The 22,094-nt window shown below is 45.4% G+C and overlaps 1 protein-coding gene across 1 annotated transcript in view; it reads left to right on the top strand.

The window, feature by feature from the left end:
- The first annotated feature begins 2,497 nt into the window (after positions 1 to 2,497).
- The window catches only part of LOC144688016 (tricarboxylate transport protein B, mitochondrial), a 37,276-nt gene continuing 17,679 nt past the window's right edge, over positions 2,498 to 22,094 (top strand). The window contains exon 1 of the mRNA XM_078554668.1: positions 2,498 to 2,601. Coding sequence (XP_078410794.1) covers positions 2,499 to 2,601 — 103 coding nt within the window. The 5' untranslated portion in view covers position 2,498. The remainder of the gene's footprint in view (positions 2,602 to 22,094) is intronic.

Here is a 22,094-nt window from a genome sequence, read left to right as displayed (position 1 = left end):
CGTGTTGCTACTGCATAGTAACAGCGTGAAACAGCTAGCTTCACCTGTAGCTTAAATTTTTGAGACACCTTGCCCTTCCAGGGTAATCTGAGGTAGACTGGGCACTTTTCATGGCCAAAAGTGACGGCCTTAGGCCCGTTTGTGAGTTTGTGCGATACACAGTGTGCAATGACCTGAACAGGGGAGCCATTATCCCGCAGGGTGTCTTTGATGTGCCCTATTTCAGCATCAAGCTTGTATGGTGAGAAAATGGCTCAGGCCCTATTTACCAGGTTGCCAATAAGACCATTCTTTTAGCATGTGGGACTGTAAGAATCACAACATGTATATTGACCAGTAAAGGTAGGCTTGCAGTACACTGTGGTAGAGAACCACTTGGCAGATTTCTCAACTAGTACGTTAAGGTAATGGAGTTCATTTGACTGCTCCATTTTAAAGGTGAATTTGAGCGCAGGATGGAGCCCATTAAGATATGTAAGGAAATTATTACATGCATCTGTGGATTTAAATATAGCAAACGTATCATCCACATATTGGAAATATGCGAGGGGTAGGAGGTAAGGTATCATTCCATCAGAGACACGTTTCTCGTGGAAGCCAACAAAGATGTTTACGGGAGCTGGGCCTAGAGGGGATCCCATGGCAACGCCATCTATTTGGGCATACATGGTGCCGTTAAAACTGAACTCAGCTGTGCGAGTCGCCAGGTTTATAAATTCGATGAATACTGATTCACGCAATGGTGGTGGGTCTAGGTCTCCATGACATTGTGCTGCAGTGCAGATATCTATGGCTTCCTTAAGTGGAACATTGGTGAATAGACTAGCAACGTCAAATGAGCACTTGGACACAGCATTGCTGTCAATATGCAAGTCTGTATGGTCTTCGCAAATGTGAAGGACTCCTTCACCGTGTATGTGGAAAACTTGGTCAAAACTGGTTGTAACAATTCACCCACCCATTAGGCCAATTCATGTTGTGCAGAACCAGTCATAGATAAGATAAAGGGGCATAGAGGAACGTCACTTTTGTGTGTCTTGGGCAGCCCATACATACATGGACGTAGCAAGCCGTAAGGATGAACCCTGTTACATATAACATGCAGCTCTTACACAAGTCCAGCAAGCGTTTTTTATCTTACTTTCGAGCAAGGCTGTCCGGTGATGTTGAATGGCAGGTCCAATGGATATGAATTTGGACCTGTCGTTAAGAGTGGTGTGCATTTTGTTTTAGTTACGCTTGTTAAGGATGACTATTCCCATCCCTTTGTCAGGTTTACTGATGTGTATGTCCGGGTTTGTCTTAGGGCCTCACAGCGCTGTAACACTTCCGTGTTGTGGAAGTCTGACAGGTCGTTCAGAATCCCGCAATATGCATGTGCTAGATCAGCCTGGCACACTTTCAAGGATTCAGCGTCTTCAGTGGACGCTGGTTTGTGGCAGGGTAGTTGGAAGACTTTCCTATACTGTGCTCTGCCCATTCTATAGTGTACTCTTCCCTTTCCTATACAGTATTCTGCCCTGTCCTATACTGTGCTCTGCCCTGTCCTATACTCTCTTTCCTATACTGTATCCTGCTCTGTCCTATACTCTGCCCTTTCCTATACTGTGCTCTGCCCTTTCCTATACTGTGTTCTGCTCTGTCCTATACTCTGCTCTGTCCTATACTGTGCTCTGCCCTGTCCTATACTGTGTTCTGCCCTGTCCTATACTGTGCTCTGCCCTGTCCTATACTGTGATCTGCCCTGTCCTATACTGTGCTCTGCCCTGTCCTATACTGTGATCTGCCCTGTCCTATACTGTGCTCTGCCCTGTCCTATACTGTGTTCTGCCCTGTCCTATACTGTGCTCTGCCCTGTCCTATACTGTGATCTGCCCTGTCCTATACTGTGTTCTGCCCTGTCCTATACTGTGATCTGCCCTGTCCTATACTGTGTTCTGCCCTGTCCTATACTGTGATCTGCCCTGTCCTATACTGTGCTCTGCCCTGTCCTATACTGTGATCTGCCCTGTCCTACACTGTGCTCTGCCCTATCCTATACTGTGTTCTGCCCTGTCCTATACAGAAGTTTGTTCTGTCCTGTACTGTGCACCGGTCTGTGCTGTGTTCTGTGCTGCTATATGTTGTCCTGTATCAGATGCTACACTGAGCTCTGCTCTGTTCTGTTCTGGGCAAAGCGCCAGATGCTGAGGATGTGACGCCAGATGAGGTGCTGAAGTCTCCGCCCTGCGCAGGGAGAGGATCAGAGACACAAACACACCCCTTAGTCAGACAGAGACAGAGAGAGAGGGAGAAAGCACCAGGAAACAGCCTGAGAGCTGCAGTCAGTCCCGTCTCTTCCCACCACATCCCTGCTCACTGCCCCAACCCAAGGTCAACACCTCACCCACCCCCAAAAAACTATCCAAGTCGGAGGGGGCAGCGCCCATCGTTCCCCAGCCCCTTGTCGGGGGCTTTTCTCTCTCCCCCACCCCCTCCATCCATCCAAGCAGCGAGTGATGTCTGAACAGAGCCCGCTACACACAGCCCGCTGCCTGGCCGCAGCTGCAGCTCCAGCTCCCAGAGCCAAGCTCACCCACCCTGGCAAAGCCATCCTGGCAGGTGAGTAACGTTGGCTTTTTTATTGTAGGGGGTGAGGGGTGGGTAGGGGGGGTTGATGTGAATACAAAAAATAAAATGAAAATGGGCTCAATACCCTGTCCCAGTGAGAGACGTGTTGCTGTAGAATGTGTGTGTGTGTGGGGAACAGGAGCTAATAATAAATGTGGCTCAGCCTTGCTGACTGGTCCCAGTGCTGTGCACTTCAGGTAAATGTCAGTCTGTGGAGTCAGTTCATCCCAGTCACACAGGAACAAGAGTCTCTGAGGCTGGGCCTCATAGTGACCCATTTGTGTCGGTGCCTGTGCCCCAGATCATTGAAACCAAATTGGAAACCTCCTGGATGATGCTCTTTTGGGAAAAAAAAAATATGTATTTCTAAAATATTGTGTTCCAGTGTTGTGACTCTGGTTGCAATGTAGTTGGCATCTGTGGCCAGGGTGTTGTGTCTGACTTGTGGCGCTGTAACTGTTGATCAGGTCCCAGGGACCAGAGGTTTTTTTTCCCTTGTTGAAAGTTGGCAGTTAGCAATGAGCTGATAATGCCCCCAGAGAGCAGGAGATCTTTGGGTGTCTCTGTAAGAAACTTTATTCCTCTGTACTCCCCCCCACCCCCCACTCCTTTTTTTTCTCGGTCATACTGACTTATGCAGGGCTACCTTCTCTGCTACCTCACCTAACATATAAATGAACATACATATGAATTAGGAGCAGGGGTGGGCCACTCACCCTCACGCCTGCTCCGCCGTTCAATAAAGGTCATGGCTGATCCGAGTGTAATCTTCCACATTCCCGCCGACCCCCCCGATAACCTTTCACCACCCCTTACTTATCAAGAATCCATCTGCCTCTGCCTTAAAAATATTCAAAGACTGCTTCCACTGCACTATGAGGAAGAGAGTTCCAAAGGCTCACGAGAGAGAAAAAAAATTCTCCTAATCTCTGTCTTAACCAGTGTCCCTTTGGACAACAGTTCTCCTGTTGCCTATTTACTGTAATGCCGTCCAGCCCTACAACCTCCACCGGTGACAGCATGCTACCTCAGCCGTAAGCTCTGGAATTCCCACCCTCTCCCACCTCTATAAAGTGTTCCTTAGGAACCTTTGACCAAGCTTTTGATCACCTGTCTTAATGTCTCTTGATATGGGTTGGTGTTAGATGTTATTTAAAAATCACCCCTGTGATGTGCCTGAAGTGTGGAGATCTTGTGGATCAGTAGCTAGCACTCCTGAAGCTCTGGGTTCAAGTCCCACTCCAGGACTTGTTGGCCACAGAAGAAGCATTGGTCCAAACAGGTTGATAGTCAGACTGCTAATCCTTCCAACACTTGCCCACTATTCCCCAAAGGGGAATGCATGAAGATGTGAAACAAACAGGAACCTCATGACAAAGATCAAAGCAAAATACTGCGGATGCTGGAAATCTAGAACAAAAACAAAAATACCTGGAAAAACTCAACAGGTCTGACAGCATCTACGGAGAGGAACACAGTTAACGTTTCGAGTCCGAATGACTCATCAGAACTAAGGAAAAATAGAAAAGAGGTGAAATATAAGCTGGTTTAAGGAGGCGGTGGGACAGGTAGAGCTGGATAGAGGGCCAGTGATAGGTGGAGATAACCAAAAGATGTCATAGACAAAAGGACAAAGAGGTGGTGATATTAGTTAAGAGATGTGCTAATGGGGACATTAAGGGTAGAAAGCAGGTCGAGCAAGGTACAGATAGTCCTAGTGGGGGTGGGGGTGTGGGTGTGGGGGGGGAATCGAAATAGACTAAAAGGTAGAGATAAAACAATGGATGGAAATACATTTAAAAATAATGGAAATAGGTGGGAAAAGAAAAATCTATATAAATTATTGGGGAAAGGGGGTGGGGATGGAGGAGAGAGTTCATGATCTAAAGTTGTTGAACTCAATATTCAGTCCGGAAGGCTGTAAAGTGCCTAGTCTGAAGATGAGGTGCTGTTCCTCCAGTTTGCGTTGAGCTTCACTGGAACATTGCAGCAGGCCTTATGACATTTTATTTGGTTAAATGCGAGTTATTGTGGGTGTTAACTTGACCATGATTAGAAATCACAGCCGTGTTTAACCTTAACCTTTCTATCTTGACCTCAGAAGTTGGAAGCTAAGGAAGTTATGTCAAATAAAAACAGAAAATGCTGGAAAAGCTCAGCAGGATTGACAGCATCTGTGGAGAAGGAAACAGAGTTAACGTTTTGAGTCCGTATGACTCTTCTTCAGAGCTACAGAGAAGTAGAAATGTGATTAAATTTATGCTGTTTAAGGGGGCGGAGCAGGTGAAGTTGGAAAGAAGGCCAGAGATAGATGGGGGCTAAGGAGAGATTGACAAAGATGACATGGACGAAAAGACAAAGGGAGTGTTAATGGTTGTGGTAAGGGCTGAAGGAGGTGCTGATAGTGGCATAAAGGTAAGAAAGCAGAATGTGTTCATAGCAGAACAAGGGGTCAGCACTCTGTGAAAGAACAACATGGAACAAGTAACAGAGACCCTATTGGGGGTGGGGAAGGGAGGGAGCAGTGATTGGGGAAAAAAAGGATAGAAAAAGGGATGAAAAAGGGGGTAAAAAAAGGTGATAAAACAATGAATAAATGAATAAAAATAAGTAGATAAAAATGCATTTTTAAAAAGGGATTATAAAAGGGGGAAAAATACTGCGGATGCTGGAAACCTGAAATGAAAACAAAACATGCTGGAAAAACTCAGCAGGTCTGACAACATCTGTGGAGAGAGAGAGAGAGACAGAGTTAACGTTTCGAGTCCGTATGACTCTTTTACAGACCTGTAGATGTTGTGGATCAGTAGGTAGCACAGATGTCGCCAGACCTGCTGAGTATTTCCAGCATTTTTTGTTTTCATTTAAAAAAAAGGGGTATAGATAGAGGAGAGAGTTCATGGTCTGAAGTTGTTGAACTCAATGTTTAGTCTGGCAGGCTGTAAAGTGCCTAGTCGGAAGATGAGGTGCTGTTCCTCCAGTTTGCGTTGAGCTTCACTGGAACATTGCAGCAGGCCAAGGATGGACATGTGGGTACGAGAGCAGGGTGGAGTGTTGAAATGGCAAGCGACAGGGAGGTCCGGGTCATGCTTGCGGACAGACTGAAGGTGTTCCGCAAAGCGGCCACCCAGTCTGCGTTTGGTCTCTCCGATGTAGAGCAACCCGCATTGGGAGCAGCGAATGCAGTAGACTAAACTGAAGGAAGTGCAAGTGAAATGCTGCTGAAAGCTGTGTTTAGGCCTTCGTGTCCAGACCCCTCGTGATTTTGAACACTTCTTTCAAATCTCTTCTCAGCCTTGAAGAGTGATACGGACTCGAAACGTTAACTCTGTCTTCCTTTCCACAGATGCTGTCAGACCTGCTGAGTTTTTCCAGCAATTTTTGTTTTTGTCCCTACTTCTCCAATCTACCGACGTAACTGAAGTTCTCCATCCCTGGAACCATCTTCATGATTTTTTTCTGCACCCTCTCCAATGCTTTCACATCTCTTTTTTGCCCTCCTTCAGCTCGGTCTGGCCTCTGCTCTTCATTGCTGGTCTCAAGTAAAAAAAAAGAGGAGCCTTGAGCTCAAATGCTTCCATTCCTCAATACCTGGTAAAAAGCACAGGTGACAGTACAATATCTTGAGTAAATGGGGGAAGTGTAAAAAAAGGCCCTCAGCCTACCTTTGTGTGAATATTTGTGTTTACTTGTCATGTTTTTGTGAAATTCCTTTTGGCTGCAGTTTTGACAAAGGTTAACCTGTTTCTAGTTGATTGGCTCAGTTGGCCGCACTGTCACTTCTGGGTCAGTGGGCAGTCGATTCAAGTCACATTCCAGTGGCTCAAATGCCTGATCTTGGCCGGCTGCCCAACGCAGGAGAGCTGCACTGTCAGAGGTGCTGTCTTTTGGATGAGACGTTAAACCGAGACCCGTGCAGAATAAGTGAATCCTGTGGCGTTATTTGAAGAAGAGCTGGGAGGTCCACGATACACTTGCTGATGCTTCTTTGATCTTGTCGGTGGCCATTTTGTATCTCTGCCCCGTGTTCAGTGCTCACCCCACAAGTGGAAATAGTTTCTCCACACCCAGGTTGAACCTCTATCCTCTTAGTCCTTCCTGTTCCACAGAAAAGAGCCCCCATCTTGCTCAATCTTTCCTGACAACTGAAACCCTCTCAATCCTTGTAAATCCTTGAATCCTTGTAAATCTTGTCTTCGCTTTCTCCCGTGTCCCTGTGTTGCTTTTGTAGTACGGAGAGTAGAACTGCACACGCGACTCCAAGGGTGGAATTTTACAGCCCTGTCGCATTGGGGGCTGGGCCGAAAAATGTTGGGAGCCATTCAAAAGGCCGTAGACTTCGACAGGACCGTAAAATCCTGCCGGTGTAAAATTCCGCCCCAAGTGCGGCCTATGCGTGGTTCTAGATAAATTTATCGTTATCTTCGTGCTTTCTCTAGAAAGAAAGCCCAGTTCAACAAACAACGATGGGATAATTGGTCAGGTAATTTGCTAGTTTTGGTTCAGTTTGCTTAGGAATAATGTAACTGGTTTTGTAATTCTAAAATCCACCCCCTTCTTCACCCCCACAATATTTTGGGGATATTCTGCCTGGCTTATATTAATATAACTATTAAAAACTCGGTCTCAACGTGTGTGTGTGTATAACTTGGCTTGTCTTGTCAGATTGTCGGTCTCTCTAAGAGTTACCGGATGTTAACCAGGATTTAAGGAACTTCTTTGTTTTATTCATTTATGAGATGTGGGCATCGCTGGCTGGGCCACTATTTATTTCTCATCCCTAGTTGCCCTTGAGAAGGTGGTGGTGAGCTGCCTTCTTGAACCGCTGCAGTCCATGTGGTGTAGGTACACCCACAGTGCTGTTAGGGAGGGATTGCCAGGATTTTGACCCAGCGACAGTGAAGGAATGGCGATATATTTCCAAGTCAGGGTGGTGAGTAACTTGGAGGGGAACTTCCAGGTGGTGGTGTTCCCATGCGTCTGCTGCCCTTGTCCTTCTAGATGGTAGTGATCGTGGGTTTGGGAGGTGCTGTTGAAGGAGCCTTGGTGAATTTCTGCAGTGCATCTTGTAGGTGGTACACACTGCTGCCACCATGCTTCGGTGGTGGAGGGAATGAATGTTTGGGGATGGGGTGCCAATCAAGCGGGTTGCTTTGCCCTGGATGGTGTTGTGGGTTTGGAAGCTGCTGCCTATGGAGCCTTGGTGAGTTTCTGTGGGAGGATAATCTGTTATCGAAATTCCTGTGCAACGTAATGTTAATGACAGGTATGTCTAATGGATACTGTTGCTTTTCCCAATCATTTCACTTCACTGCTTTTCACAGCTCAATTGCCAACTCGAAGAATGTAGACAAGGAATTCCTGCATTTTTATGGAGATGATTCACATCATCACGAACATTAACTTCCTTTGAGTTTGGACAAAACGGCTTGAGGCTGTTCAGAGGAGCGTAATCAGACAGCAATTGGCACTGAGCCAAAGGTGAAATTGAGGCAGGTGACTGAAAGCTCAGTCGAAGAGGCAAGAGACAGGTCTTTGAGGAGAGGTAGAGAGATGGAGAGGATTAGGGAGAGAATTCCAGAGTTTGGAGTCTGGGCAGCTGAAGAATGACCGCCAACTGCAGATTGAATGAAATGGGGGATTCACAAGAGGCCAGAATTAGAGGAGAGGAGTGCTGAGGTCTTGGAGGTTTGGAGGGGATTACAGAGATAGGAAAGTTTGGAGGGGATTACAGAGATAGGAAAGTTTGGAGGGGATTACAGAGATAGGAAAGTTTGGAGGGGATTACAGAGATAGGAAAGTTTGGAGGGGATTACAGAGATAGGAAAGTTTGGAGGGGATTACAGAGATAGGAAAGTTTGGAGGGGATTACAGAGATAGGAAAGTTTGGAGGGAATTACAGAGATAGGAAAGTTTGGAGGGGATTACAGAGATAGGAAAGTTTGGAGGGAATTACAGAGATAGGAAAGATTGGAGGGGATCACAGAGATAGGAAAGTTTGGAGGGAATTACACAGATGGGAAAGGGTGAGGCCATGGCTGGGGATTTGAAAACCAGAATGTGACTTTTAAAAATGTGGTGTTGCCAGACTGGGAGCCAGCAAACACAGGGGTGGATGTGTGAATGGGATTTGGTTCAAGTTAGGGTAGAAACCATCTTTAAGTGTCATGCGCACAATAAATGATGGAGCAACTGATAAGCAAGTCTTGGGAAATGGTGTCACGGTGAGAGGATTAGACCCACTTAGTAATCTGCATGGAGAGGGCTTTGGTTGCTTTTCTGGAATCACAGATGTGCTATGGGCCATGCAGTCAGTGTATTACTGCTGCATGCCCTCTGTAGTTTGTCAGGTGTGTAAACGTCTGATATTCCTGTGAGATGTGTGCTATGGGGATGTCTGTGAAATGCTTGAATAAGAACATAAGAATAGGAGGAAGACACCTGGCCCTTGTACCTGTCCTGCCATTCAGTAAGATCATGGCTGATCTTTACCTCGACTCTATTTTCCTGTCCAAAAATCTATCACACTCAGTCTTGAATGTAGTAATTGACTGAGCATCCACAGTCCTGTGGTGTACAGAATTCTAAAGATTCAGAACTTGTTGATTGGAGACAATACCCATCCCAGTCTTAAATGGCTGACCCTTAGTTCTAGATTCTGCATCCAGGCACCACTCAGATGGTGCATCTTAGATGTAAAGCCATCTAAGAATGTTATACACTTCAGTGAGATCACCTTTCATTCTTCTGAGAGTATAGACCCCTTCTACTCAATTTCTCCTCCTAGGACACCTCTATCTTACCAGGAATCAATCTAGTGAACCTTTAAACTCCATCCTAGGCTGGCATATCCCTTCCTTAAATAAGAGATTAAAACTGTACAGTGTTCCGGGTGTGGCCTCATCAAAGCCTTATGTAATTGCAGCAAGACTCCGGGTGGAATTTTACAGCCGCTCCCACCGGGGGGATTTTCCAGTCCCACCAAAGTCTTTTGAACAGCTTGTCGCGTGTTCCGGCCCTGCCCCTCCGCTGAGATGGGGCCTTAAAATTCAGCCCTTCCTTCCTCTTATACTCCAACCCCCTTGCAATAAAGGCCATCATACATTTGCCTTCCTAAAAGTGCTAACTTTGTGATTCATGTACTGTAAAGGATGCCCAAATGAATCTGCATATCAACATTTACTAGTCTCTCACCTTAATTTTAAAAAAAAATCTGCTTTTCGATTCCTCCTTCTGATGTAGAGAGTTTCACATTTCCCCTCATTTGCCACCTTGCTGTCCGCTCACTTAACTGGTCTGTGTCTGTTTGCACCCCCATTGCATCCTTCTCTCAGCTTACATTCCCACCTAGCTTTTTATATCATCAACCAACTTGGATATAGCACACTCTGTCCCTTCATCTAAATCCCGGATTGAGTGTAAATAGCTGCGGCCCAAGCTCTGATTCTTAAGGCTATCCCAAAAATGACCCGTTTATTCCTGCTCTGTTTTCTATCCATTAACCAATCCTCAGCCTATTCCAATATATTAGCCCTAGTGAGTCCTAATCTAGCGTAACAATCCCATGTGTGACACCTTATGCCTTCTGAAAATCCAAATACACTACATCCACTGGGTCCCCCCCTTATCTGCTCTGCTAGTTACAACCCCAAAGAATTCTAAGGGATTTGTCAAATATTTCCCTTTATTAAAACCGGGTTGATTCTGCTTAATCATAGTGATTTTCTAAGTGCCCAGTTACCATGTCCTCCCCTCCCCCAGTATATTCTAGTATTAGCAATCTCACAGGGTAGAAGGTAACGGACTAGAAATCCAGAGGCCCAGACTAATGCTCTGGGATCATGGGTTCAAATCCCACCATGGTAGCTGATGGAATTTAAATACTATTAATAAAACCTGGAATTGAAAGCTAGCCTCAGTAATGGTGACCATGAAACTATCATCGATTGTTACAAAAGCCCATTTGGTTCATTAATGTCCTTTAGGGAAGGAAATCTGCCATCCTTACCTGGTTTGGCCTACATGTGGCTTCTGACCCACAGCAAGTCTAGGCCTCTGGATTTCTAGTCCGCTACCTTCTACCCTGTGAAGTTGCTAATACTAGAATATACTGGGGGAGGGGGGGTGACATGGCAACTGGGCACTTGGAAAATCACTATGATTAAGCAATGTGGTTGACTCTTAACTGCCCCTCTGAAATGGGCTAGCAAGCCACTCAGTTCAAGGGCAATTAGGGATGGGCAGAAAATGCTGACCTTGCCAGCGACACTCACATCCCATGAAAGAATAATTTTTTTTAAAAAAATGCCTTACTGATAACGTAAGTAGTCTCAAGTTCCCTGTTTTCCCTCTCCCTCCTTCCTGGGAAAGCTGGGTTACATTAGCACCTTCCAATCCACAGGGTCAGAATTTTTCGGCCCTGTTGTGGTGGGGACAGGGCCATAACATGTGGCGAGCCGCTCAAAACTCCATTGACTTTGATGGGACCGTAAAATCCCACCAGCGAGAGGGGGGTCGTAAAACTCCACCCTAGGAAATTCTGGATGATCAAAACCAATGCATCCATTATCTCTGCAGCCTCCTCTTTTAAAACCCTAGGAGTGTAGGCCATCAGCTCCAGGAGGTTTGTCAGCTTTTAGTTCAATGAATTTCTCAGCTACTTGGCTCCTCATAATCTTGAATATGTTTAACAGACGCAAAATGTTTGTTTAACATCTCCTGCCATTTCTTTATTCTCCTTTTATAATTTTATAATTTATAATTATAATTTCTCCTGTCTCAGCCTCTAAAGGATCCATGTTTACTTTTGCTAAACTCTTCCTTTTTACATACTTGTAGAAGTTCTTACAATCTGTTTTTATATTTCTTGCTTGTTTACTCTAATTCTGTTTCCTCCCTCTTTATCAATTTTTGGTCATCCTTTGGTGATTTTTAACCCTCCCCCCTCCCTCTCTCCCCCCTAAATCCTCAGGCTTCTAGTCTTTTTGGCAACATTGTAAGCCTCTTCTTTTAATCTAATACTATCCATAACTTCTTTGGTTAGCCATCACTTTACCACTTTTTCCAGTGGGCATATTATTCCTCAAGGGAATGTATATACATTTGTAATTCTAAATGTTTACTATTGCTTATCTACAGTCATACCTTTTAATCTCATTTCCAAACCTACCTCAGCCAACTTGCCCCTCATAGCTGTGTAATTGATTTTGTTTCAATTTAAGACCCTAGTTTTGGATTTAACCACATCACACTCAAACTTAATATGAAATTCATCATATTATGATCACTCTTCCCCAGAAGATCCTTGACTATAAGAGTACTAATTAACACTGTCTCACTACAAAATAGCCTGTCCCCCCAGTTGGTTTCTTGACATACTGTTCCTTTAAACTATCTTAAATGCATTCCATGAACTTGTCCTCCATACTAGTTTTGTCAATCTGGTTTTCCCTGTCCAAATGAGGATTAAAGTCCCCCAGGATTATTGAATTGCTCTTGTTACATATTCCTAATTTTGCTGAGATACTTTGTCCAACACTCTGATTAGTGTTAAGGGGCCTGTAAATTACTCCCACCAGTGTTTTCTGGCCCTACTTATTTCTTGGCTCCACACAAACTGATTCTACATCTTGACGTTTTAGGCTAAGATCCTTTCTCTTTGCAATTTTTATCTCATCCTTTATTAACAAGGCTACTCCCATTCCATTTTCATGTTAGTTATCTTTTCTAAAAAAAAATCACATACCTTGGAATATTTAGTTCTCAGTCTTGGTCCCCTTTTACCACATCTCAGTAATGGCTACTCGATCAACCCCATTTATCTTTATTTGTGTTGTTAGTTCATTTATCTTGTTAGCGAATGCTTCATGCATTCAGATGTAGTCCCGTTAATTTTAACGTTTGACTATTTTTCCCTGAGGTGGCATTGTTTGGTCATCCCCTAAACACTGTTAATAATCTCAGCCCCTTCCTGACACAATCTGATTGACTTTCCTCATCAGACTTATAAATTTGCACTTACTTTAACCCTCCTTCCTCCTTATCAATTAAAAGCCTTATCTGCCATCCTAGATACAGTATTCAATACCTCAGGTCCCTGGTCCCAGCCTGGTTTAAGTGGAGTCTGTCCCAGTGGGATGCTCCCTCCTTCCCTAGAGCTGGTAAGCCTTGTTGGCTGCCACACCATTTATTCAACCACCCATTTAAATCTCTAAGCTGTTTGTCTCTGTGCCAATGTGTGTGTGGCTCAGTTAACAATTGAGAGCTGATTAAATTTTGAAGTTCAGCTTTTTACTTTCTACACGAGCTCCTCAAACTCTCTCAGCAAATTATCAGCACTAGTTCTCCCAACGTCATCGGTTCCTGTGTTGACGACAACGTATCCTCTCCTTGTCCAAGTTCTGCTTCCAAGAATGACGGACTTTAAAAAAAAAACATTTGAACACTCTAATACGGGGAGGGTAATTATATTAATTACTGGGCTCCTGGACAAGCGCCTTCCCTTTGGCTAGACCTGGTGCTCCATTGTATTCTTGAGCCTCCATCATGAGCTGTGATTCTATCTTGTTTCCAATCCCTGCTTTGACTGATCGGCTGCAGAAAGTATGGATATTGGGTTATCCCAGCTTTTGGCCAGCAAGTGAGAGAGTCTTGTGAAAGCAGATCAGTTTAATAGAACTGTTAGTTCATATAGGATCAATGAAACGAGAGGTGAAATGAAGAGGGGTGGAAGGAGACTTACGTGGAACATAAATGCTGGCGTAGACCAGGCATCCATGTTGATAGCATTAGTGCAGTGGAAATGTTAGTGGGCTAATCATCCAGATGCCTGGATTAATTCTCTTGAACTTGAGTTCAAATCCCACCATGGCATCTGGGGGAATTTAAATTCAGTTAATTAAATAAATCTGGATTAAAAAGCTAGCATCTGTAATGGTGACCATGAAACTACGAAATTGCAACAAAAACTTATCCAGTTCACTTTAGGGAAGGAAGTCCTCTGTTCTTGCCTAATCCGGCCTACACATGTCTCCAGACCCACAGCAATGTGGTTGACTCTTAACAGCCCCTGTGAAATGGCCTAGCAAGGCCACTTGGTTGTCAAGAAGGTGCTCATACCACCCTCTCAAGCGCAATTAGGGAAGGGTAATAAATGCTGGCCTTGCCAACGACGTCCACATCCTGTGAGTGAATTAAAAAAAAAACCAAGTTGGGCCGGATGTAAACTCGATGTAAATTCTATCGCCCTCATCGAGCGGCAACTGCCCAATGAGATGATTGAAACCAGGGGGACATTCCAAGCTAGAGTAGGATTCCCATTGTTCCATGGGGAAGTATTCCAATATTCCAGAAAGTTTTCCTCAAGCAAGGCAATGGCGGATATAGGTCCTTGATTTCAGAACATTTCTTTTGGTCAGGGCACAGTTGTTCAAATCATATCACATCGAATGACATGGTGCATGTGAACAGCAGTTTAAATTGTGAGGTTCCTTTTGGCTACAGTAATGTTCTGAAGGTGATATTGTGGCTCGAATAAAATCTGCCGGTGACGACCAGTCAAAGCCTTGCGACATTATTGCTGGGATTTCTCTTTCCCAGCTCGCAAAACTGTCAAAATACAATTATAGAAACAACATTTCTATGGAGCCTTTCAAAAGCTCTGGAGTTCCCAAAGTAGTTGACAGCCAATGGGAGTACATTGCCAAGCTGGGTCAAGGGAGGTGAGGTCAGGGGAGGTAGCTGAAACATTGGACAAAGAGGTGTTTTTAGAGAGAGTCATCAAGGAGGAGGGTACACATTCATATATCCTTAAAGGTGGCAGGGCAAGTTGCTAAAGTGGTTTAGGCAGTGTATTGGATATATGGCTTTGCATGTAGGGGCATTGAGAACAAAAGCAAGGAACTCGTGCTAAGCCATTACAAATCGCTGGTTACTCCCGAGCTGGAGGATTGTGTACAAACCTGGGCAACACGCTTTAGGTAGGATGATGTCAAGACTTTGGTGATGGTGCAGAGGAGAGTTACCTGAACGATACTAGGGATGAGGGACTTGGGTGGCGAGAAGCTGAGATTGTTCTCCCTGAAGCAGAGAAGGTTAAGGGCAGCTGGAAAAGAAGTGCTCGAAATTGGAAAGAGTGAGTCAGGAGCAATATTTTTTCCTCTGGTAATGGGTCAGTAACCAGTGGTTAATAGGTTTAAAGTAATTGGCAAAAGAACTAGGGGAGAAATATTTGCACACACACTGTTGTTAAGGTCTGGAATACACCATCATGGCTCAGTCTGTAGCACCGCCACCTCTGAGTTAGGTTGCAGGGTCAAGTCCCACTTTAGGGTTTGAGCACAAATATCTAGCTATCCTGCAAGAGTGGAGGAATCCGATTCCATAGGAACTTTCAAAAGGCAATTCGACATGTACACAAGTCCTGTTTAAGTACAAGGTTATGGTGAAAAAACTGGAAAATGGGACAAAATTGGGCAGCTCCTTCAAAGAGCTTTCACATGTGTGATGGGCCAAATGGCCTCCTTCTGTACTGTAAGATTCTGATTCGAGGTATTCAGATCCCCCCCACCATGGCCTAACCCTTCCCTATCACCTCCAGCCCTACAACCATCTGAGATAACTGCAAACCAATAATTCTGGCCCCTTGTGCACGCCTGATTTTAATTTCTCCACTGTTGGTGGCCATGCCTTCAGCTGCATGGACCCTAAGCTCTGCAATGTCCTCCTCAAACCTCTCCATTTCTCCACCTTTCTCTCTCTTCCTTTAGGAATCTCCTTAAAACCGACCACTTTGGCCAGGTTTTGGCCATCTGCTCCAATAGGTGGCTGCACATCAGATGTTGTTTGGTGACATTTATAGGTTATGCTCTGGGACATTTCACTGTGTCGAAGGTGTGACAGAAATACAAGTTCTTGTTAGGTGCAATAGCCTGATAACACTCACCCTCTACCCTCAGAGATATTTAAAAAAAGGCCACATTAGCCCAGCTGTGAGAGGGCTGCCAACCCTCGCTTAAAGCCCAGCTCGAGTCAGTGCCGGCAGAATGAGAAAAGGAAAAGAATATTTATAAGAAACTGGTTTGGGCTCCTTACACGTTCTAACACACACCTAACCTGAGTCAACCAAATGATTGCAGAAAGAAAAGCATCTTCTTGCTTCCTGTGGCTGGCAGTGAAACAAGTTGGAAGAAGAGATGTCAGATTAATAATCCTACCAAACCTGCATTTCTGGTTTCTTAATCAACTTGGCCACTATTATTGATTATTGCATCTTTGAGAATGCAGGCGAATATAGGAGGGTGAGGGATCTCAGTCATCACCGACCATCATTGCAGCATAAAGCCTGATCCTTCCTCCTCAATGCACTGTCTGAGACATGCACAGGTCGACAGTGGAGATTTGGGTTCACGGGAGACTCCATCGATTGCCTCCTGGGTGTCACCTTTTCTCCACGTGCTTGAGGAACTTTAACGGACTGATTCAAGTGGTCTGACAGAGAATTTTGCAAAAGCAAAATACTGCGGAGGCTGCAAATCTGACTGAGAAACAGAAACTCAGCAGGTCTGGCAGCATCTGCAGAGAGAGAGAAACAGAGTAAACGTTTCAGTCGGTGGCCTATCGTCAGAACTGTCGCAGGTAGCAGACCTGAAATATGAACTCTGTTTCTCTCTTCACTGGTACTGCCAGACCTGCTGAGTATTTCCAACATTTTTGTTTGTATCGAAAATTTTGCAAAGCCTGTTTCAGACCTTGAACTGGACATATGAACATACGAGCAAGGAACAGGAGTCAGTCAAGTCCATCGAGCCTGCTCCACCATTCAATAAGATCATGGCTGATCTGTTCGTAACCTGAAATCTGCTTCAAGCAGGCGGTTCAGCTGATATATTTCCAAGTCAGGTTGGTGAGTGATTCGGAGGGGAACTTCCAGATGGCGGTGTTCCCATCTATCTGCTGTCCTTTGTCCTTCTAGATAGTAGTGGTCGTGAGTTTGGAAGGTGCTGTCAAAGGACCCTTGGTGAATTCCTGTGGTACATCTTGTAGATGGTACACACACTGCTGCCACTGTGCATTGTTGGTAGAGGGAGTGAATGTTTGTGGATGTGGTGCCAATCAAGCGGGCTGCTTTGTCCTTAAGTGACTGGGGTTGGATAATAAATGCTGGACTTTGTCAGCAAAGCCCACATCCCGTGAATTATTTTTATTCCTCTAAATAAAAGAGCAGAATATACACATCCTGTTACACAATAAGTGAAATTCACCAACTTAGACTGTATAACCTTGACCTCTCAGCATTGACCCAAACCGACTCCCAGTGGCAGCTCGCCCACTCACATGTGGGAGTTTTCAGGAGACAATCCAACCAAGCTTAACATACGAAACAGGAGCAGGCCATTCGGCCCTTCGAACCTGCTTCACCATTCAGTAAGATCATATGCAATCTTCTGCATGAACTCATCTTTCCTGCTTACCCCAGTTTTTATGTTCTTTATGCACGCGCATGCGGATTTTTTTTATTCATTCGCGGGATTTGGGCTTCGCTGGCTGGGCCAGCATTTATTGCCCATCCCTAGTTGCCCTCGAGAAGGTGGTGGTGAGCTGCCTTCTTGAACCGTTGCAGTCCGTGTGGTGTAGGTACACCCACAGTGCTGTTAGGAAGGGAGTTCCAGGATTTTGACCCAGAGACAGTGAAGGAATGGCTGATATATTTCCAAGTCAGGATGGTGAGTGGCTTGGAGGGGAACTTCCAGATGGTGGTGTTCCCATCTATCTGCTGACCTTTGTCCTTCTAGATGGTAGTGGTCATGGGTTTGGAAGGTGCTGTCGAAGGAGCCTTGGTGAATTCCTGCAGTGCATCTTGTAGATAGTACACACTGCTGCTACTGTGCATTGGTGATGGAGGGAGTGAATGTTTGTGGGTGTGGTGCCAATCAAGCAGGCTGCTTTGTCCTGGGCTGTGTCAAGCTTCTTGTGTGTTGTGGGAGCTGCACTCATCCAGGCAAGTGGGGAGTATTCCATCACACTCCTGACTTCTGCCTTGTAGATGGTGGACAGGCTCTGGGGAGTCAGGAGGTGAGTTGCTAGTTGCATGATTCCCAGCCACTGACCTGCTCTTGTAGCCACAGTATTTATATGGCTAATCCAGTTCAGTTTCTGGTCAATGGTAACCCCCAGGATGTTAATAGTGGGGGATTCAGTGATGGTAATGCCATTGAACATCAAGGGGCAGTGATTGGATTCTCTCTTGTTGGAGATGATCATTGCCTGACACTTGTGTGGAGCGAATGTTACTTGCCGCTTGTCAGCCCAAGCCTGGATATTGTCCAGGTCTTGTTGCATTCGGACATGGACTGTTTCAGCATCTGAGGAGTCGCGAATGGTGCTGAACATTGTGCAATCATCAGCAAACATCCCCACTTCTGACCTTATGATGGAAGGAAGGTCATTGATGAAGTAGCTGAAGATGGTTGGGCCAAGGACACTACCTTGAGGAGCTCCTGCAGTGATGTCTTTATAGATGTTCTTTATAGATACAAGGTAAACTATTTGCTCACACTACAGTGACTTGATAGCTTGCTTCACAACATCACTTAATAGGCATTCTCACCACTGAATCAGAAGGTTCTGGGTTCAAGTGGCACCCCTGTGTCACTTGTGCAAATAAAATCAAGGCTGACACTCCAGTGCAGCACTGAGGGAGCACTGCACTGTCACAGGTGCCATCTTTCAGATGAGATATTAAACCCAGGTCCCACCTGCCTGCTGGGGTGGATGTAGAAGATCCCTTGGCACTATTTTGAATAACAGGGGAGTTATCCTTGGTGTAGTGGCCAATATTTATCCCTCAATCAACGTCACTAAAACAGATTATCTGGCCATTGTCATGTTGCTCTTTGTGGGGTTTGCTGTGTGCAAACTGGCTGCCAGGTTTCCTATATCACAACAGTGACTACACTTCTAAAGTACTTCATTGGCTGAGTAACGCTTTGAGACATCCAGTGGTCGTGGAAAGTGCTATATAAATGTAAGTCTTTCTTTTAAAACTGCTCAACTCTTCAGTAAGATGTACACAGGCAATGACTCATACCCTACAGTTCAGGGATAGCTTCAATGACTTGATGTCAATGGGTTTTCTATATACCTGATTACGTTACAAGCTTGCATGCATTAAGAGCTTTTTGCATCACCACCTAATCCACAACAAGCTCTTCAGGCTGCAGCTAATGGATTTGTTGCTGCTAGGCATTGTCCATTAGGAGACAGAAGGTGACCTGAGATGTGGAGTTTGCAGCTCCATCTCCTGAATTTCTCAATGAATCTGTGTGGAAAGTTTTGAAGCAAATGAGCCATGACCAACTTTATTTCTTCCACTTCAGTTGAGCTTTTGGTGATGGAAATTGGTACCTGATGTATTTTAAGAGCGTAGGAAACTAATCTTGTGTCATTTGTAGTATCTATTGCTGTGGCCTAGTTTGTCCTGGTGTGTGAGGCTCTCTGACACTGGGGATGGCTGCCCTTCCAACAGACTGAGCCGCCTGGACTTTCTGTATTGGACTCGCAGAAAAACTGTAACAAATTCAAACAGCAACTCACCAAGGCTCCTTCAACAGCACCTTCCAAACCCACGACCTCTACCACCCAGAAGGACAAGGGCAGCAGATAGATAGGAACACCACCACCTGCAAGTTCCCCTCCAAGCCACACACCATCTTGACTTGGAAATATATCGCCGTTCCATCACTGTCACTGGGTCAAAATCCTGGAACTCCCTCCCTAACAGCACTGTGGGTGTACCTACACCACATGGACTGCAGCGGCTCAAGAAGGCAGCTCAACACCACCTTCTCAAGGGCAATTAGGGATGAGCTGGCCTCGCCAGTGACACCCACACTCCGTGAACAAATGAATACTGGAGGTGTCGTTCAGTTGTAACGCATGAGTCAGCAGACATAGAGAGTGACGAGTTTTAATTTCCTTTTTTTAATCAGCCCTCTTGCCTCTGACTCAGAAGATTGTGGCTTCAAGTCCCGCTTCAGATGCTTGAACCTACAATCCAAAGTTACCCACTGAGGGAGTGCAGCACTGTCAGAGGTGCCATCATTCAGGTGAAATGTTAAACCGAACCTTGTTTGCCTTCCTCGGTGGACGTAAAAGCTCCTGTGACACAATTTCAATGGGGAACAGGGGGGTTCTCCCTGGTTTCCTGGCCAATATTTATCCCTCAATCAACATCACTGAAGCAGATTATCTGGTCATTTATTTAATTGTTGCTGGAAAAGAGACATTTCTGTTGAAGCTTTTTGTCTTGCACTCATCAGGACAATTTGCAAGAATACCAAATGTAAAGGGAACAACAATTTTTAGTGTACGTGAAGAGAGTGCTGATTAGTTGGCAAGTGGACTGTGATTGGTAGAGGCGTTGCCATGGAGATTGTTTGTGGGAGCTTGCTGTGCGTAATTTTTCCCCCACCTTCCCTTCATTGCAACAGCAACTACACTTCAAAAAGTCCTTCATTGGCTTTGAAGTGTTTTGGGGTGTATTTGTGTAGAGAAAGGCACTAGATAAATGCAACTCTTTCTGACTAACCAAGCTGAATCTGGATTTCCACTTCGCCTATTTCAAGTGTTCACAGGATGAACTCAATCTAAGTGCAAATTCTTGTGTTATTCTCTCGCTCAGTGTCCTAACCAACATTTATTTTGAAATCAACATCACTAGTAACTTGACTATCTGGTCATTTATCACATTGCTGTGCACATCTCGGTTGCTGTATTTCCTGACTTCATAGCTGTGACTTGGCAGTGGGGCACTTTGGGATGCTGTCAGGATGTGAAAGGTGCTACATAAATGCAAGCTGTTTCTTTCTTCTCTCTAGCTCTCAGGCTCTGATATACTGCAGTGCTCCATTACCGCAGCCTCACCATTGAGCCAGGATTCACAGATGTAAGCCCCCGCCCTGGGTAACTGCGTACCACACCACTGACTCTGACTACATTGGAAATTTACATTACATCAGCCCTGTTGTTGCTTTCTGCATCTTTGCTGCCTACCCTTTGAGCATGCTTAGCCTGTGAGCATTGCAGCCTCACTCTGCATAGTTCATGCACCCCGGCACACCACCAAGGTTATGAGATGGCCCTCCTCAGTTTACCCCCTGCAGTCTGGTTTGCTCTTCCCAAACTGTGACCAGCTGGTGCAATAGGAAGTCAGAACGTGAACTAGAGACACGGTGCATGGAGATCCTAATCTGACTGCCACATTTTCAAGATTCTTAACAGTCGTCTAGAACAGAGATGTAAAATACCTTAATTTTGTGGCTGATTGGGAATCCAGAGCTGGTGCTTTGCAATTCCGATTAATTAATGGAAAATAAGTAATGGTCACTGTTGGGCAATGTGATTCCCATATCCTTATTTGCACAGTGTATGTATGTGAACTTTAGACCTGTTTGTGGGTAAAATGTCAACACAAAAAGTAGAACATACCAGTCCGTGTAATGTACAGAAGTGCTTTACTACTTGGCTTCTGAACGGTGTTAGACATTAAATAAACATACATTAGGTTTTTTTATTTACAAGAGCTGGACATTGCTTGCAAGCTCAGCATTTATTACCCAACCCTAACTGCCCTTGAGCAGGTGGTGGTGAGCTGCCTTCTTGAACCGCTGTAGTCCCTGTGGTGTAGGTACACCCATAGCGCTGTTAGGAAGGGAGTTCCAGGATTCTGACCCAGTGACAGTGAAGGAATGGCCGAAATATTTCCAAGTCAGGATGGAGAGTGACTTGGAGGGGAACTTCCAGGTGGTGGTGTTCCCATCTATCTGCTGCCCTTGTCCTTCTAGATGGTAGTGGTTGTGGGTTTGGTAGGTGCTGCCTAAGGAGCCTTGGTGAATTCTTGAAGCGCTATAATCTATTGTGGTAGTTTTTAATGCAACTGAATGACTTGCTAGGCTGTTTCTGAGGGCAGTTAAGAGTCAACCACATTGCTGTGGGTCTGGAGTCACGTTTAGGCCAGACCAGGTAAGGACGGCAGATTTCCCTCCCTGAGGAAATTAGTGAGAGAGTTGGATTTTTATGGCAATCCAGTACTTTCATGGTTATCATTGTTGGCGCTAGTTATTTCTTATTTGATTAGCTGAATTTAAATTCCTCACCATATCTAGGTTATTTATGTAGGTTTTAAGATCACTAGTCCACTAGTCCTCTCCCCTCTCCCCTCCCCTCCCCCCCGTCTCCCCCACTCCATCCCTCTCCCCCCTCTCCCCCCCTCCATCCCTCTCCCCCCTCTCCACCTCTCCCCCTCCCCCTCTCCCCTCCCTCTCCCCCCTCCATCCCTCTCCCCCCTCTCCACCTCTCCCCCTCCCATTCCCCCTCTCCCCTCCCTCTTCCCTCCCTCTCCCCACTCTCCTCCCTCCCCTCCCTCCCCTCCTACCCTCCCCCCGCCCTCCCCCCCCTGCCCTCCCCTCCCCACCCCCTCCCCTGCT

The sequence above is a fragment of the Cetorhinus maximus genome, chromosome 12, assembly GCF_964194155.1.
Source record: "Cetorhinus maximus chromosome 12, sCetMax3.hap1.1, whole genome shotgun sequence".
Taxonomy (NCBI): Eukaryota; Metazoa; Chordata; class Chondrichthyes; order Lamniformes; family Cetorhinidae; genus Cetorhinus; species Cetorhinus maximus.
The sequence above is the reverse complement of the archived record's forward strand: the minus strand, read 5'-3'. Positions and strand labels throughout refer to the sequence as shown.